General features: G+C 46.1%; 1 protein-coding gene across 1 annotated transcript in view; it reads right to left on the bottom strand.

Annotated features, from left to right (window-relative positions):
* The window catches only part of col11a1a (collagen, type XI, alpha 1a), a 94,444-nt gene that overhangs the window by 68,657 nt on the left and 8,909 nt on the right, over positions 1–16,878 (bottom strand). The window contains 2 exon segments of the mRNA XM_082966038.1: positions 10,589–10,751; positions 15,714–15,927. Coding sequence (XP_082822164.1) covers positions 10,589–10,751; positions 15,714–15,927 — 377 coding nt within the window.

The following is a 16,878-nucleotide window of genomic DNA, read 5'->3' as shown; positions in this document are numbered from 1 at the left end:
ATTAATTCCAGAACTGTTTCTAGGTTCCATTCGTTCCAGAACTGTCTCTAGGATCCATTCGTTCCAGAACTGTCTCTAGGTTCTATTCGTTCCAGAACTGTCTCTAGGTTCTATTCGTTCCAGAACTGTCTCTAGGATCTATTCGTTCCAGAACTGTCTCTAGGTTCTATTCGTTCCAGAACTGTCTCTAGGATCTATTCGTTCCAGAACGGTCTCTAGGTTCTATTCGTTCAAGAACTGTCTCTAGGATCTATTCGTTCCAGAACTGTCTCTAGGTTCTATTCGTTCAAGAACTGTCTCTAGGATCTATTTGTTCCAGAACTTTTTCTAGGATCTATTCGTTCCAGAACTGTCTCTAGGTTCTGTTCGTTCCAGAACTGTCTCTAGATTCTGTTCGTTCCAGAACTGTCTCTAGGTTCTATTCGTTCCAGAACTGTCTCTAGGTTCTGTTCGTTCCAGAACTGTCTCAAGGATCTATTCGTTCCAGAACTGTCTCTGGGGTTCTATCAATTCCAAAACTGTTTCTAGGATGTATTCGTTCCAGAACTGTCTCTGGGGTTCTATCAATTCCAGAACTGTTTCTAGGTTCTATTCGTTCCAGAACTGTCTTTAGGATCTATTCGTTCCAGAACTGTCTCTAGGTTCTATTCGTTCCAGAACTGTTTCTAGGATCTATTCGTTCCAGAACTGTCTCTAGGATATATTCGTTCCAGAACTGTCTCTAGGTTCTATTCGTTCCAGAACTGTTTCTAGGATCTATTCGTTCCAGAACTGTCTCTAGGTTCTATTTGTTCCAGAACTGTCTCTAAGATCTATTCGTTCCAGAACTGTCTCTAGGTTCTATTCGTTCCAGAACTGTTTCTAGGATCTATTCATTCCAGAACTGTCTCTAGGTTCTATTTGTTCCAGAACTGTCTCTAGGTTCTATTCGTTCCAGAACTGTCTCTAGGTTATATTTGTTCCAGAATTCTCTACCTTGTATCTGTTCCAGTAGATCTACGGTATATCTACGTTGTATCGCTGATCTCCAACAGGGGCGATACAGCCAAAGCACATAAAGATCATATCTCACTCTTGTCTGCATACAGTACATCTTGGCTGCATCATCTGAATTCTTCTCAATCTATAATTGCTAACAAAGTTTCCTGCACTTATTCACACCTTTGAAGGACAGCTGGAAGGGAACTTGAAGGAGTATAAACTCTCATGCCTGGCAGACGAGTACTGTGCCTAGAGGAAAAGAAGCTGACTGATCCCGTTACGCGCATGTCAGACAGTGTTTCTGCCACACACTATACATGGAATAGCAGCAGAAGTTTGGCAGAGAGACAGAAGTGGAAGGCAGCAGGCTATAACTTGTCGAAAGCTAAGTGGACTGTGGACTGTGTATAGAAAGTGTGTGTGTGTGTGTTTATGAGGGCGCGCATGCGGGTATGCGTGCATGTGTGTCACCCATGTTAACAAAACATATTTCTGAATCCATGACAGGTATTGCATAAACATCAATACGCCATCTCTCTCTCTGTGTCTCCCCCTCTATCTCTCTCTCTCGCTCTCTGTCCCCTCTCTCACTCTCTCTCTCTTTCTCTCTCTCTCTCTCTCTCTCTCTCTCTCTCTCTCTCTCTCTCTCTCTCTCTATGACTCCCCCCCCTCTCTCTCTCTCTCTCTCTCTCTCTCTATCAATACGCCATCACTCTCTCTATGACTCCCTCTCTCTCTCTCTCTCTCTCTCTCTCTCTCTCTCTCGCTCTCTCTCTATGACTCCCCTCTCTCTCTCTCGCTCTCTCTCTCTCTTTCTCTCTCTCTGTGTCTCCCCCTCTATCGCTCTCTCTCGCTCTCTGTCCCCTCTCTAACTCTCTCTCTCTCCCTCTCTCTCTCTGTCTCCCCCCTCTCTCTCTCTCTCTTTCGCTCTCTCTGTGTCTCCCCCTCTATCGCTCTATCTCTCTCTCTCCGTCTCCCACACTATCTCTCTCTATCTCTCTCTGTGTCTCCCCCCTCCCCCTCCCCCTCTATCTCTCTCTATGTCTCCTCTCTCTCGCTTTCTCTCTCTCTCTGTCTCCCCCACTTTCTCTCTCTCTCTGCCCCCTCTTTCTCTCTCTGTGTGTGTCTCCCCTCTATCTCTCTTTCTCTCTCGCTTTCTCCCTCCTCTATCCCCTCTATCTCTCTCTCTGTCTCCCCCCTCTCGCTCTCTCTCTCTCTGTCTCCCCCCCTCTCTCTCTCTCTCTCTCTCTCTCTCTCTCTCTGTGTCTCCCCCCTCTCTCTCACTCTCTCTCGCTGTCTCCCCCCTCCACCTCTCTCTCTAGCTCTCTCTCTGTCTCCCCCATCTTTCTCTCTCTCTCTCTCTCTCTCTCTCTCTCTCTCTCTGTGACAATCCCAGGGTACAATCCATCAACAGCTCATTGTACAACTGCAGTTCCACACTACAGAACATCCTAAAAAAATCTCACTGTAGACCAGGTTGGAATTTAATCAAAATCCCTTTCTCCGGCCCGTACATACAGTAAATCAAAACCAAAACAGACCACCTAATGGACCACATATCTCCAAAGCACCTACTGCCTAAACCAATGAAAATACCATGCCAGAGCCAAAGCATATATTTTTATAAGCCACATTTAAGTTGATCACCTGTGATCACAGGCCACCTATTTCACACAATCCTTGTGCCAAGGAGTCTGGAGGACTGAAGGAGGAGTGGAGGGATGGAGGGGTGGTGGGATGGAGGGATGTGAGGGTGGTGGATAGGTGAAAGGGTGAGGGAGGGGTGGAGGGGTGAGGGAGGGTTGGATAGGTGAAACGGTGAGGGAGGGGTGGAGGGGTGAGGGAGGGGTGGATAGGTGGATAGGTGAAGGGGTGGAGGGGTGAGGGAGGGGTGGAGGGGTGAGGGAGGGATGGATAGGTGGATAGGTGAAGGGGTGAGGAAGGGGTGGATAGGTGGAGGGGTGGAGGGGTGAGGGAGGGGTGGATAGGTGGATAGGTGAAGGGGTGAGGGAGGGGTGGATAGGTGGATAGGTGAAGGGGTGAGGGAGGGGTGGAGTGGTGAGGGAGGGGTGGATAGGTGAAGGGGTGAGGGAGGGGTGGAGTGGTGAGAGAGGGGTGGATAGGTGAAGGGGTGAGGGAGGGGTGGAGGAATGAGGGAGGGGTGGATAGGTGAAGGGGTGGAGGGGTGAGGGAGGGGTGGATAGGTGAAGGGGTGAGGGAGGGGTGGAGGGATGAGAGAGGGGTGGATAGGTGAAGGGGTGAGGGAGGGGTGGATAGGTGAAGGGGTGGAGGGGTGAGGGAGGGGTGGATGAATGAGGGAGGGGTAGATAGGTGAAAGGGTGGAGGGGTGAGGGAGGGGTGGAGGGGTGAGGGAGGGGTGGAGGGGTGGAGGGGTGAGGGAGGGGTGAGGGAGGGGTGGATAGATGAAGGGGTGGAGGGGTGAAGGAGGGGTGAAGGAGGGGTGGATAGGTGAAGGGGTGAGGGAGGGGTGGAGTGGTGAGGGAGGGGTGGATAGGTGAAGGGGTGAGGGAGGGGTGGAGGTGTGAGGGGGTGAAGGGGTGGAGGGGTGAGGAAGGGGTGAGGAGAACACAGGAGAGACCAAGCTGAGATCAAGCTGTGGTCTGAGTTAAATTGACATGCATTACCTCATTTGTCACCCACACACCAAAAGAGAGTGGCTGAACCCTGCCTATAGTCAGCTTTCATTAGGATATGCCTGAGAGATGGTTGTCTGCACACAAACAGGGACCAGAGACGCTGAGACACCAAGTCCTGGGCCAGACTGGGGACAGACAGACACAGGACCAGAGACGGAGACAGCCAAGGCCCAGACTGGGCCAGAGACACGGGATCAAGAAAGGACTGTATGACTGCTGTTTCTCACAGGTACAGTACAAGAGATCAGAGAACTTGCAGTGACACGAATTCAACTTTGTTGCGTTTGGCACTGTCGTAATACAATTGAAGTAATTAAAGTCTACAAGGATATATGTTTGGTAAGTGGGTAAGAAACATTTATAATTTTTAGACAATGAGACAAAGACAAGTGTTCATAACGTGAACAAGGGAAGAATTAAGAAGAGGTTATTAAGGGATTAAGGGACAGAGTGGGAGTTGAATATATATATATATATATAGAGAGAGAGGAGGGAGAGAGGGAGAGAGAATAGAGAAGAGAGTGAGTCAGTGAGTGAGTGAGTGAGTGAGTGAGTGAGAGAGAGAGAGAGAGAGAGAGAGAGAGAGAGAGAGAGAGAGAGAGAGAGAGAGAGAGATAAAGCCCTTCGAAAGGAAGGAATTGAACTCTGCCCTATTTCAAGGGCAGAGATCAGGATGCTAAAGAGACAGCAAAGAAGCGTACATAAACCAGACACTGAAAACGACTGTGAATTTATGAACGACAACCTGACCTTGTCTACGGTGTCTCACTTTGTCTTAGTCTATAGAACCTGCTTCCCTAAACCAATGACGTGGTTCACCATTCTTAAATAGTGACAGCCATCCAAGTTACAACTTGACCTCGTTGTGACCACAGGGAACCATAAGATATAAATACATCATGTGTCAAGAGGTCAAAGGTAAAAGCAGGGCATTACGATAAAGACACCTACCATAATATCACTGAGTCTAAGGGCGTGTCTATAGTAAAGAATGTCTAACATCCAGTCTGAAACCAATCATGTTTCAAACAGTAGGCTAAATAGTGGATAACATTTCATTGCCTGCTGGGTTCTGGAAGTTAAAAGCCAATATGACATATGACAAGTAAGGCTCCCTGGTTACTAAGTGTTTAGCTCTATGCCATTGTTGTTAAAAACACAAATCCTCTCTCTCTCTCTCTCTCTCTCTCTCTCTCTCTCTCTCTCTCTCTCTCGCTCTCTCTCTGCTCTCCACCTTTCTCTCTCTCTGCTCTCTCACCTTGCACTCCCTCCCTGTTTATGTATATGTGAGGTAGCTCTCTGTCATTGTTCAAAACACAGACAAATCTCTCTCTCTCTCTCTCTCTCTCTCTCTCTCTCTGTCTCTCTCTTTATTTTGCTCTCTCTCTCTCTCTCTCTCTTTGTCTCTGTCACTATCTCTCTGTCTCACACTCTGTCTCTCACTCTGTCTGTCTCTCTCTCTCTCTCTCTGTCTCTCTATCTGTCTCTCTCTCACTCTGTCTCGTTCAATCTCTCTCTCTCTTTCTCTCTCTCTCACACACTCTCTCCCTCGGTCCTTCTCTGTCTCTGTCTCTCTCGCTCTGTGATTCTCTCTCTCTCTCTCTCTCTCTCTCTCTCTGACATTTGCATAGTGTACATGTTTAATTACAGAGTGAAGCAAGATGGGAGCAGCAACACTGGCCAGATCAAAACAAAAGGAGTTGTCATGTGACCTTTGATGTACCCTTGCCCTGGGCAACAAAACACACACCCGACCCAGTTAACCACTACACACCCACCCATTCAATCCCACCAAAACACATACTCTTAACGGACCAGAGACGGGTGCACACCGGAAACGTTTGATTAAACTAGCCAATTATTTAAAGGAATCTGTCTAACAGTTGCAGATTGCTATATAAGGGCAATAGAAGCAGAAGATAAAGACAGCTAGATATCAAAAACAGCTCTTGTTAGAGATAAGAGGAAAGGAGAGAGACGTTTATTTTATGAGGTGTAAGTGAAGACAGAGAAGTGATCAGACAGTTAGCTAATTCACTTCAACAGCACTTAACCTAGACGTGACTTTGCCTCAGAAACACGTCCAAACTTCGGTTTTTCAGACCCTCGCCCCCTTCATCTAATCTTGTCAGTGTACTCACATAACCTCCCCATCCCTTACAACCTCCACATTTCTCTCACAGTCCAGGAAAAGTAACAACCAGCGGACAGAACAGTCAGTGGGCCACCTTCGTACCGTCCTACAGGGACACATTAAAGCAGGGAGGAATTTTGGGCTGTCAGGAACAGAGGATACAGGAGAGAGGGAAGGGGGAGGAGAGGGATGAGAAGGAGGGGAGGGGTGGGGGGTATACAGGGCTAAAGTCTGTGCCGCTGACGGGTAATGTCAGCCCGGGATGAATAGACGGTCTCATGGCGGTGGCTCAGTAGGGGGGCCGGAGAAGGAGGGAAGGAGGGAAGGAGGGGAGGAGGTGGGGAAGAAGGGAACAGTGGGGTGAGGAAGGTCTGAAGGGGCAATGAAAGGCTCTCATTCATCCACTCAGCCCTGTATGGTCCTTCAGACGCCGTGAAGCAGGTATCATAGGCTAACAGCAGCATATTGTAGAGTTAAGCCGATTTACAAGGAACATTCTAAGTTGAAAGTATGAGCTAGAGACATAACGACGTGTGTGCATTTAATATGTCATTTACATAATAGGTTATAAAAGGTCCGGTTTTAAAATATTATGACTTTAGCTTTTGGTTTCTTAGTTTTCACCCTCCTTCCACATACAGTTGGGATTTGGGAGTCCCACACAGAATACTCCGGTATTTCCTCTGCACATATCCCAGAATGCAACACTGTGAAGCTAGGTGATTACTACGCATAGAGAACAGACAGAAGTTCTGTTCCAGACTCTGTTACCTTGGTCTTATGGGTCTCATCCTGAGCTGGGCAACTATATTTCATACAGCTGCCGGCTTCTGGGCCAGCTAATACATCTCATCAAAACTGACAGGGAATATAAAGGCAGAGGGACTTTCAATACTGTTCATGTTGGGGGAATGAAAGATTTCAAGCTGATACTGTAGTTATGGTGTATTGAATGTATGAAACAAATGGAATAGTTTAGTGTGAACTGCAATGCAACTGGGATACACTCACACCATATGTAAATTGAACAGCACATGTGCTATGACCACACTTTGCTATTACTCCATCAAAGTTAATATCAGCAACCTAAAAACAATTCACATACAAGGCGACACTAAGATAATCACACAGCAAGCCACATTTCAACACACAATGCAACAACGTGACCACTGAGGCTCCCTCCACACCGCACCACACACCAAATCACCGGGGTGATGACACGGCACTATGTGAAATGGCTTTCAAGAGCCAGTAGCATTAGCTGAGTCAGCCCAGAGTCATGGTTAGGTTAGGGTTAAAGCCAGCAGCAGAGTCGATCAGCCCACAGCCAGGGTTATTAGGGTTATGGTTAGAGCCAGCAGCAGACCAGGGTTATTAGGGTTATGGTTAGAGCCAGCAGCAGAGTCGATCAGCCCACAGCCAGGGTTATTAGGGTTATGGTTAGAGCCAGCAGCAGACCAGGGTTATTAGGGTTATGGTTAGAGCCAGCAGCAGAGTCGATCAGCCCACAGCCAGGGTTATTAGGGTTATGGTTAGAGCCAGCAGCAGAGTTGATCAGCCCACAGCCAGGGTTAGGCAGGGCCAGAGAATGATGAGGAGTCAATCCCCAACCACCCAGCCCCCCATAAACAAACACACTCTCTCACAGGCAAACACAGCCCTGTCCTCTGCATTCACACCACAGGGGTGACCTTTACCCCCCCCCAGACACCATGTGTTTCAATTTATCTCACGTGACAATCAGCCCATTGTCAGACATTATTTACATCCTAACTCACTCTGATCCAATACCGTCCACCTCTGCCTGAACTGCAGGGCCCCGGACCGAGATAGCACACACATCACTAAAGGGAGACGTGATGAAGTCAGAGAAACACTAAAACATTCTAACAATAATCACCTTAACTTGCGTGAGTCAATGTCATGCCATACCGCTAAAACTTCCACAATTGAAGTTCTTTCAGGAAACATAAAGTTACGTAAACTCAACATAGTTGTATGTTAGATCTCTTTTCTAGACAAAAAAAAACCCAAACTAAAACATAAAACACTCCTCTTTTAACCACTAAAAACAGTTTACTACACATTTCCCTCACAGCTTCAGTGCCCATTTGAAGTTCCCTCCAAATTGAAAGCACCTGCAGTAGACAACCAAACATTCCTACAGTCCAGTGTTGTGTGTTCAGTGAACTCATCACCCCTGAAGTTGCACTCTGTCAAACAGTAGGGTTAGGGTTAGATCTTTAATTGCAAGCTACAGGAGACGCTTCAATGTAGATGAGAATGTAGCCTAGTAGCCTACCAGAGGTTTAATACGAGGCTACTTACACTACATGACCATTAGTATGTGGACACCTGCTCGTCGAACATCTCATTCCAAAATCAAGGGTATTAATATGGAGTTGGTCCCCCCTTTGCTGCTATAACAGCCTCCACTCTTCTGGGAAGGCTTTCCACTAGATGTTGGAACATTACTGCGGGGACTTGCTTCCATTCAGCCACAAGAGCATTAGTGAGGTTGGGCACTGAGATTAGGTCTGGCTTGCAGTCGGCGTTCCAATTCATCCCAAAGGTGTTCGATGGGGTTGAGGTCAGGACTCTGTGCAGATCAGTCAAGTTCTTCCACACCGATCTCGACAAACCATTTCTGTATGGACCTTGCTTTGTGCACGAGGTCATTGTTATACTGGAACAGGAAACGGCCTTCCCTAAACTGTTGCCACAAAGTTGGAAATACAGAATCGTCTAGAATGTCATTGTATACTGTAGCATTAAGATTTCCCTTCACTGGAACTAAGGGGCCTAGCCCGAACCATAAAAACAGCCCCAGACCATTATTCCTCCTCCACCAAACTTTACAGTTGGCACTATGCATTTGGTCAGGTAGTGTTCTCCTGGCATCCACCAAACCCAGATTCATCAGTCGGAATGCCAAATGGTGAAGCGTGATTCATCACTCGAGAGAATGCGTTTCCACTGCTCCAGAGGTGGCGAGCTTTACATCACTCCAGCCGACGCTTCGCATTGCGCATGGTGATCTTAGGTTTGTGTGCTGCTGCTCGGCCATGGAATCCCATTGTATGAAGCTCCCGACGAACAGTTCTTGTGCTGAAGTTGATTTCAGAGGCAGTTTAGAACTCTGTAGTGAGTGTTGCAACCAAGGACAGATGATTCTTATGCACTACACGCTTCAACACTCAGCAGTCCCGTTCTGTGAGCTTGTGTGGCCTACCACTTCGTTGCTTAGCTGTTGTTGCTCCCAGACGTTTCCACTTCAGAATAACAACACTAACAGTTGAACGGGGCAGCTCTAACAGAGCAGAAATATGATGAACTGACTTGCTGGAAAGGTGGCATCCTATGATGGTGCCATATTGAAAGTCACTGAGCTCTTCAGTAAGGCCATTCTACTGCCAATGTTCGTCTATGGAGATTGCATGGCTGTGTACTCGATTTTATACACCTGTCAGCAACGGGTGTGGCTGAAATAGACAAATCCACTAATTTGAAGGGGTGTCCACATACTTTTGTATATTTAGTTGTATGTCTAATGACAGAAGCCATAGACAGACCGCTGTTCATCTGGAACTGGCCTTTGTGTTATGATCATCATGAAGTTAAATGACATCCAATGTCTCCTTCTGCTAGTAGAAATATCTGGCTTGGTCCTTTGTAAGGTGTCTAACAGTGTTGAATGTACAGTATTCCTGAGCCCACATAAGGCAGACAGACACTGAGCAGACTGGTCTAATTACCACCAAATTCCTCCAGGTTACATCAAAGGAGAGTAACAATACATTGTGTACCAAAATGGCACCCTATTCCCTATATTGTGCACTTCTTTTGACCAGGGCCCAGTGCACTACATAGGGAATAGGGTGCCATTTGGGACACAACCATGGTCATGGAGGTGAGCACTCCACGCTCCTTTTCTCACACAGCAGAGCAGCAAGAGCGGCGAGCTAGCTACACATAACAGAGGGAAAGCTGTGGCTGATTAGTACAATGTATTCTGTACAGACGCCATTCCTCCAAAGTCATAAAGAAACAACAGTGTTTGATCATGGACACGTTTTGTACTGTCAATCTATTTGGATTAAAGCATCTGTTAATGGTTGCAGTTGTTTGATGTACTGTACAATCAAACATGATGTTTGAAATGTTTCTTGCATTCTAAATCAATGGGCTACAAACATTAGTCATTGTTACGTTGGTTGGATTTTAAAGACACAGCATCATTTAAAAGACATTCAACTTTCAATGCATGCTTTTTTATTTTAAGTTAAAACATGAACACCCTTGGTGCAATAATGAATGTATATCATGCAGCCTCCTGCATGCTTGTCTCTCCTTCAAGGCCCTTTCAAAGAGTAATCAAGACACCCACCGGCAGAGTGTCTCCCTCTCTGATTTGGCAATGTGATGAAATATCAACAACGATGAACTACAACTGATTATATGATAAAAAAGACACCAATGATTCTGTATGTCTCCAAAGCTTGAGTCAGTAAGGACAAAGACTGTTGGTACTACAAACTAGTTCCAATTTAGAATCTCCCAGATCTCTCTCAAATATATAATGGCCCAGTGTGAACTGTAACATACATCAGCATGGTTGTATTCACAAGATATCAAATTAAAGAAAGCAGATTGAAATGGGGAGGGACTACCTGAACTTGTCTAATAAGAAACTCACATTTTCGCTGCAAAACGTTTTGTTGTGGCTTGCTACGGTGTGCAGTAATGAATACGACACATGCTACACCAACCAATCAGAATGTACAGTACAGCCTTTTATCCAACATCATGTGTTTACCTGAAAGACTTCCTCGTCAAGGATCCTGGTTCCGAACACAGTGATCCCGTTGGTGTTAATAGAGGCACGGTCACTCCTGAGGAGGGGTTTGGTGATCTTCTGTTTACAGTCCACGATGATGGTAACAGTCTTCTTCTCCACGCTGATGGCCACACGATGCCACCTGTTAGAGGGAACAACAGAAACAAGATATGTGGTGAGAGATGTTCAGATTAGACTTCTGCAAAAAGCTAGTCTGCTTAAACCAGACTGAACGTTGCCTGAAGTCGTTTGACTGAAGTCAAACAGTGGAGTCGTTTGTAGCGTTTAGCCAGGCCAACAAAAACCTCCACAAACAGACAGACCATGGTTGTGTCTCAAATGGAACCCTATTCCCTATATGCTGTAGTGGACTACTATTTACCAGGGTCCATAGTCTAAAGTAGTGCACTATATGAGGAAAAGGGTGCCATTTGAGACACACTCAAAGGGTTAACTGGCGTGGTCACGCGTAAGCCCAACACCTCCCAAGCCCCCTTCAGGACAGTTTGCCACCGGCCGCACTTGGGCTATTACATTCCAGCTCAGGCCATGCAGCCAGGCCAGGCAGCGGAGAACATTTTTGCCCCCACACTCTGGCCCTGTTTAACACGGGATTATACTCATTAAACTCCAAACTTAATCCTCCTTCTGGGTTACTCAACATGACAGACGTGCTGAACATTGTGGAAAGTGTGTGTCAGGAAAGAGCAAAAGGAAGCAGAAGGTGCACAGTCAAAACATTGTCCTAAGGAGGAAGAGGATGAGGAAGAGGAGGAGATAGCAGGAGGAGGAGGAGATGAGGAGGAGGGCCGGAACTGATCAGATCCCACTGACCAAAAGCCAAGCCAAGGCGCTTCAAGAACCAGTCAGTCAGCAATACTGATCAATATGGCTGCCATTGGATGACAACACTTTTCCTGTGTACCTCTCATTATGATAGCAACCCAAGCATTTAGTTAATCAGTCATTATGTACATGTTTGATTTTGGCAATAATTATAAAGGAATTCCACTTTCTCATCTGACGGTTGCTTCAGCTGATACCTTGGAAATGTTTGAATGTCTTTCCTTTGAATGACACTACAGCAATACTATCATTTTGCCACTGTTTAAGTACGCATTTACAGTATATCTCTATAACAATGCATTAACTGAAGGGGCTGGTCGGGTAGATCGGCAGCATTAGTTACAGCCTAGTCAGTGATTTGGAAAAGGCCTTGTCTTGGACTTCATCCAGGTCCTTAAGTGCTAAAATCCTGCAAAGAGTACATTGCTCTTCAGACAGTAGGTCACAAAACTGCTCAGTGGACAAAAGCACCCCGCAGAACTGCCACAAAATGGTCTCTACTCTTTCTCTGTTCTGTTAGAATGGCAGCATGGTCTCTACTCTTACTCTGTGGTGTTAGAATGGTAGCATGTCTCTACTCTTACTCTGTGGTGTTAGAATGGCAGCATGGTCTCTACTCTTACTCTGTGGTGTTAGAATGGCAGCATGGTCTCTACTCTTACTCTGTGGTGTTAGAATGGCAGCATGGTCTCTACTCTTACTGTGTGGTGTTAGAATGGCAGCATGGTCTCTACTCTTACTGTGTGGTGTTAGAATGGCAGCATGGTCTCTACTCTTACTCTGTGGTGTTAGAATGGCAGCATGGTCTCTACTCTTACTCTGTGGTGTTAGAATGGCAGCATGGTCTCTACTCTTACTCTGTGGTGTTAGAATGGCAGCATGGTCTCTACTCTTACTCTGTGGTGTTAGAATGGCAGCATGGTCTCTACTCTTACTCTGTGGTGTTAGAATGGCAGCATGGTCTCTAATCTTACTCTGTTGTGTTAGAATGGCAGCATGGTCTCTACTCTTACTCTGTGGTGTTAGAATGGCAGCATGGTCTCTAATCTTACTCTGTGGTGTTAGAATGACAGCATGGTCTCTACTCTTACTGTGTGGTGTTAGAATGGCAGCATGGTCTCTACTCTTACTCTGTGGTGTTAGAATGGCAGCATGGTCTCTACTCTTACTCTGTGGTGTTAGAATGGAAGCATGGTCTCTACTCTTACTCTGTGGTGTTAGAATGGCAGCATGGTCTCTACTCTTACTGTGTGGTGTTAGAATGGCAGCATGGTCTCTACTCTTACTCTGTGGTGTTAGAATGGCAGCATGGTCTCTACTCTTACTCTGTGGTGTTAGAATGGCAGCATGGTCTCTGCTCTTACTCTGTGGTGTTAGAATGGCAGCATGGTCTCTACTCTTACTCTGTGGTAGAATCGTAGAATGGTCTCCACTCTTACTCTGTGGTGTTAGAATGGCAGCATGGTCTCTACTCTTACTCTGTGGTGTTAGAATGGCAGCATGGTCTCTACTCTTACTGTGTGGTGTTAGAATGGCAGCATGGTCTCTACTCTTACTCTGTGGTGTTAGAATGGCAGCATGGTCTCTACTCTTACTGTGTGGTGTTAGAATGGCAGCATGGTCTCTACTCTTACTCTGTGGTGTTAGAATGGCAGCATGGTCTCTACCCTTACTCTGTGGTGTTAGAATGGCAGCATGGTCTCTACTCTTACTCTGTGGTAGAATCGTAGCATGGTCTCCACTCTTACTCTGTGGTGTTAGAATGGCAGCATTGTCTCTACTCTTACTCTGTGGTGTTAGAATGGCAGCATGGTCTCTAATCTTACTCTGTGGAAGAATGGCAGCATGGTCTCTACTCTTACTCTGTGGAAGAATGACAGCATGGTCTCTACTCTTACTCTGTGGAAGAATGGCAGCATGGTCTCTACTCTTACTCTGTGGAAGAATGGTAGCATGGTCTCTACTCTTACTCTGTGGAAGAATGGCAGCATGGTCTCTACTCTTACTCTGTGGAAGAATGGTAGCATGGTCTCTACTCTTACTCTGTGGAAGAATGGTAGCATGATCTCTACTCTTACTCTGTGGTGTTAGACATACCATTTCACAAAACTAACAAAAAAAACGATTTTCTCTCATGAAACTAAGGACCTTTGATGTATCTAAACATGACGTTACACTTTAAGCGGAAGATCTCATTCTAATATCTATCTAGACCACAAATGTCCACTGACCGGGTTACGGCTTCTTTCAAGCCCAGGAAAACAAACTAGTCTGTAAAAAAAAAACAACATTTGGCTGCTTAGGAAAACAACACAGAGAGACATAATAAAACTATTTGTTAAGATAAAAAAACGGAGCGTTTTCTCAGCGTCTCCTCTGTTTGTTTGTTCTCCCGTGTTTCGCCACCGGCTCATGTACACTAAGCTACAGCTCTCAGGGAGAATTCATGGATTTCCAAACCCCGAGCGGATAATCAGGCATCCACTGACGGAAACTAAGAGACTCTGCACGGAATCTGATTGGATAAGGTAATCCAGGAGGTTAATAATGTAAAGATAACATCCTTCCTCCAACCTCGCCTCCATTTTCCTCTCATGGCTGAGGTCAGAGTTCCCATGGTAGTCGCTTCCGCGCCCAACTAATCCACTGTCTCTGACCCTCGAATCCCCTTGTACTTCTGTTACTACCCAGGACCCCCCTGACCCTTCATATCCCCCGTGCTGCAGCCCAGGATCTTACCCTAACCCCTGGGACAGACCAGTTCAGACCTAATCCTGTGATGGGCACCTGTGGTGAGATGAGGTGAAGAAGTTTTCTGCTTCTTAGTGAATACAGAGAACATGGCAGCAAGTAAGTATGATTAGGATTATCATACAGGCCCTGGCAGTACCTTGGCTTTATATATTACATGCCCCCTGACAAACATCCCAGCAGTACTAGTCACGTCAAGCTGAGCATGACAGAAAGGCACTCAAATACCACCATGTTCTGTCTTGCAGTGTTAACATAGAACCAATGATGACTAGTAAGACAAATCACATACACCAAATAGATTGCCAAGGCACTCTGAGCATGCACCAAGTTTGAGTATGGACAGAGTCAGAGTGGAGAGACATGCACCAGGTTTGAGTATGGACAGAGTCAGAGTGGAGAGACATGCACCAGGTTTGAGTATGGACAGAGTCAGAGTGGAGAGACATGCACCAGGTTTGAGTATGGACAGAGTCAGAGTGGAGAGACATACACCAGGTTTGAGTATGGACAGAGTCAGAGTGGAGAGACATACACCAGGTTTGAGTATGGACAGAGTCAGAGTGGAGAGACACACCAGGTTTGAGTATGGACAGAGTCAGAGTGGAGAGACACACCAGGTTTGAGTATGGACAGAGTCAGAGTGGAGAGACATGCACCAGGTTTGAGTATGGACAGAGTCAGAGTGGAGAGACATACACCAGGTTTGAGTATGGACAGAGTCAGAGTGGAGAGACATACACCAGGTTTGAGTATGGACAGAGTCAGAGTGGAGAGACATGCACCAGGTTTGAGTATGGACAGAGTCAGAGTGGAGAGACACACCAGGTTTGAGTATGGACAGAGTCAGAGTGGAGAGACATACACCAGGTTTGAGTATGGACAGAGTCAGAGTGGAGAGACATGCACCAGGTTTGAGTATGGACAGAGTCAGAGTGGAGAGACACACCAGGTTTGAGTATGGACAGAGTCAGAGTGGAGAGACACACCAGGTTTGAGTATGGACAGAGTCAGAGTGGAGAGACATACACCAGGTTTGAGTATGGACAGAGTCAGAGTGGAGAGACACACCAGGTTTGAGTATGGACAGAGTCAGAGTGGAGAGACACACCAGGTTTGAGTATGGACAGAGTGTCAGAGTGGAGAGACATACACCAGGTTTGGGTATGGACAGAGTCAGAGTGGAGAGACATGCACCAGGTTTGAGTATGGACAGAGTCAGAGTGGAGAGACATACACCAGGTTTGAGTATGGACAGAGTCAGAGTGGAGAGACACACCAGGTTTGAGTATGGACAGAGTCAGAGTGGAGAGACATGCACCAGCTTAACTAAGCTCTTTTTTATCCCTTTACCGTCCCTCTTCAACATCCATCCCTCCCTCCTTCCCTCTAGTCTCTGTGAGCAGCGATGGTCTCTCTTCCTCCCTACCACCCATCCTCTACCTCCCTCCCCCTGGTCTCTGTGAGACCAACCAGCAGCAGGAGTGGTAGGTCAGGCTTGACTTACTTTCCATCGGCCAGGTTGAGAGAGCGGAACAGGGGGTAGTCCTCAGGAGCAGGCTTGCCACTCTGGTCCTCATACAGGAAGACGGGTGAGCGTCCCACCTCCACCCCCAGCTGCTGCACGCCCTGCTCACTGTAGACAGACAGCAGGAAGGACTGGAGGCCAGCCTTGGGCCTGAGGGTGGTCAGGATGGAGAAGTCTTCAGGGAACACACCCCCTACAGAACACACAGGTTGGGTTAGAAATACAGAGATACAGTAAGACACCCCCTACACAATAGACAGAACGCAGGTTAGATCAGGTTATAAATACACAGGGAACACACTATGTGACTGACTCAGTCGGAAATCACAGGTGAGGAATTCAGAAAATCACAGGTGAGGACTTTTGGATTCAGTTACCCTTTACATTCTCACATAAATGTATACAGTTTCTTATAAATACACATTGCTTTTATGTTGTTTAGTGTAAGGTCTCATTTGTTCTAATGTGACTACCACCAGGTTTACAATACTTCAAGCATCCACATAGACATGAGCTAATCGTCTACTACTTTATTCATGTACATTTCCAGGCTTGCGGACAATTCAATACGTTTCGGAGGACAATGATAATGAATATGAAAAATCCCAGGTCTTTAGAATAACATTTTCCTTTCGGAAGAGCCAAATTGGAAGGCAACCAATGTCTGCACAATAAAATTGATTTATTGACATCTTTTTCGTAGTTTATTAGGCAAAAATGATCCATTAGCGATTTCATACGTTTTGCCAAAGAGGAATAAACGTCATAACAATATCCTACAAAACTTTAAGAGGACATAGTTACTCTAACTCAACAGATCTATGAATGAGTCATAGATGTATAAAAAAGTATCTTACTGTCTCTCATAAAACAGCTATAATACCCTCTGCAGTATAATCAAGACTCATAATAATAGTTTATCATTTTTACACGTCTTCCATTGAGTCCATTTTCTTCATTCCACACAACCCTGTCCTATAGGCACTAAGCTTGACACGTGTTTTCCCTTGTCATGTAAATCCATTCAGTGGTCTATGTTTTTGCTGATCTGTTTGTAGGAGCTTCACTACCTGACTTAATGCATACAACTTTACGTGAGTTACAACTGTTGAACCTGTTCATTCCAGCCCTGTCGAGCGATAGA

Source organism: Salmo salar, chromosome 19, assembly GCF_965601325.2.
Source record: "Salmo salar chromosome 19, fSalSal1, whole genome shotgun sequence".
Taxonomy (NCBI): Eukaryota; Metazoa; Chordata; class Actinopteri; order Salmoniformes; family Salmonidae; genus Salmo; species Salmo salar.
The sequence above is the reverse complement of the archived record's forward strand: the minus strand, read 5'-3'. Positions and strand labels throughout refer to the sequence as shown.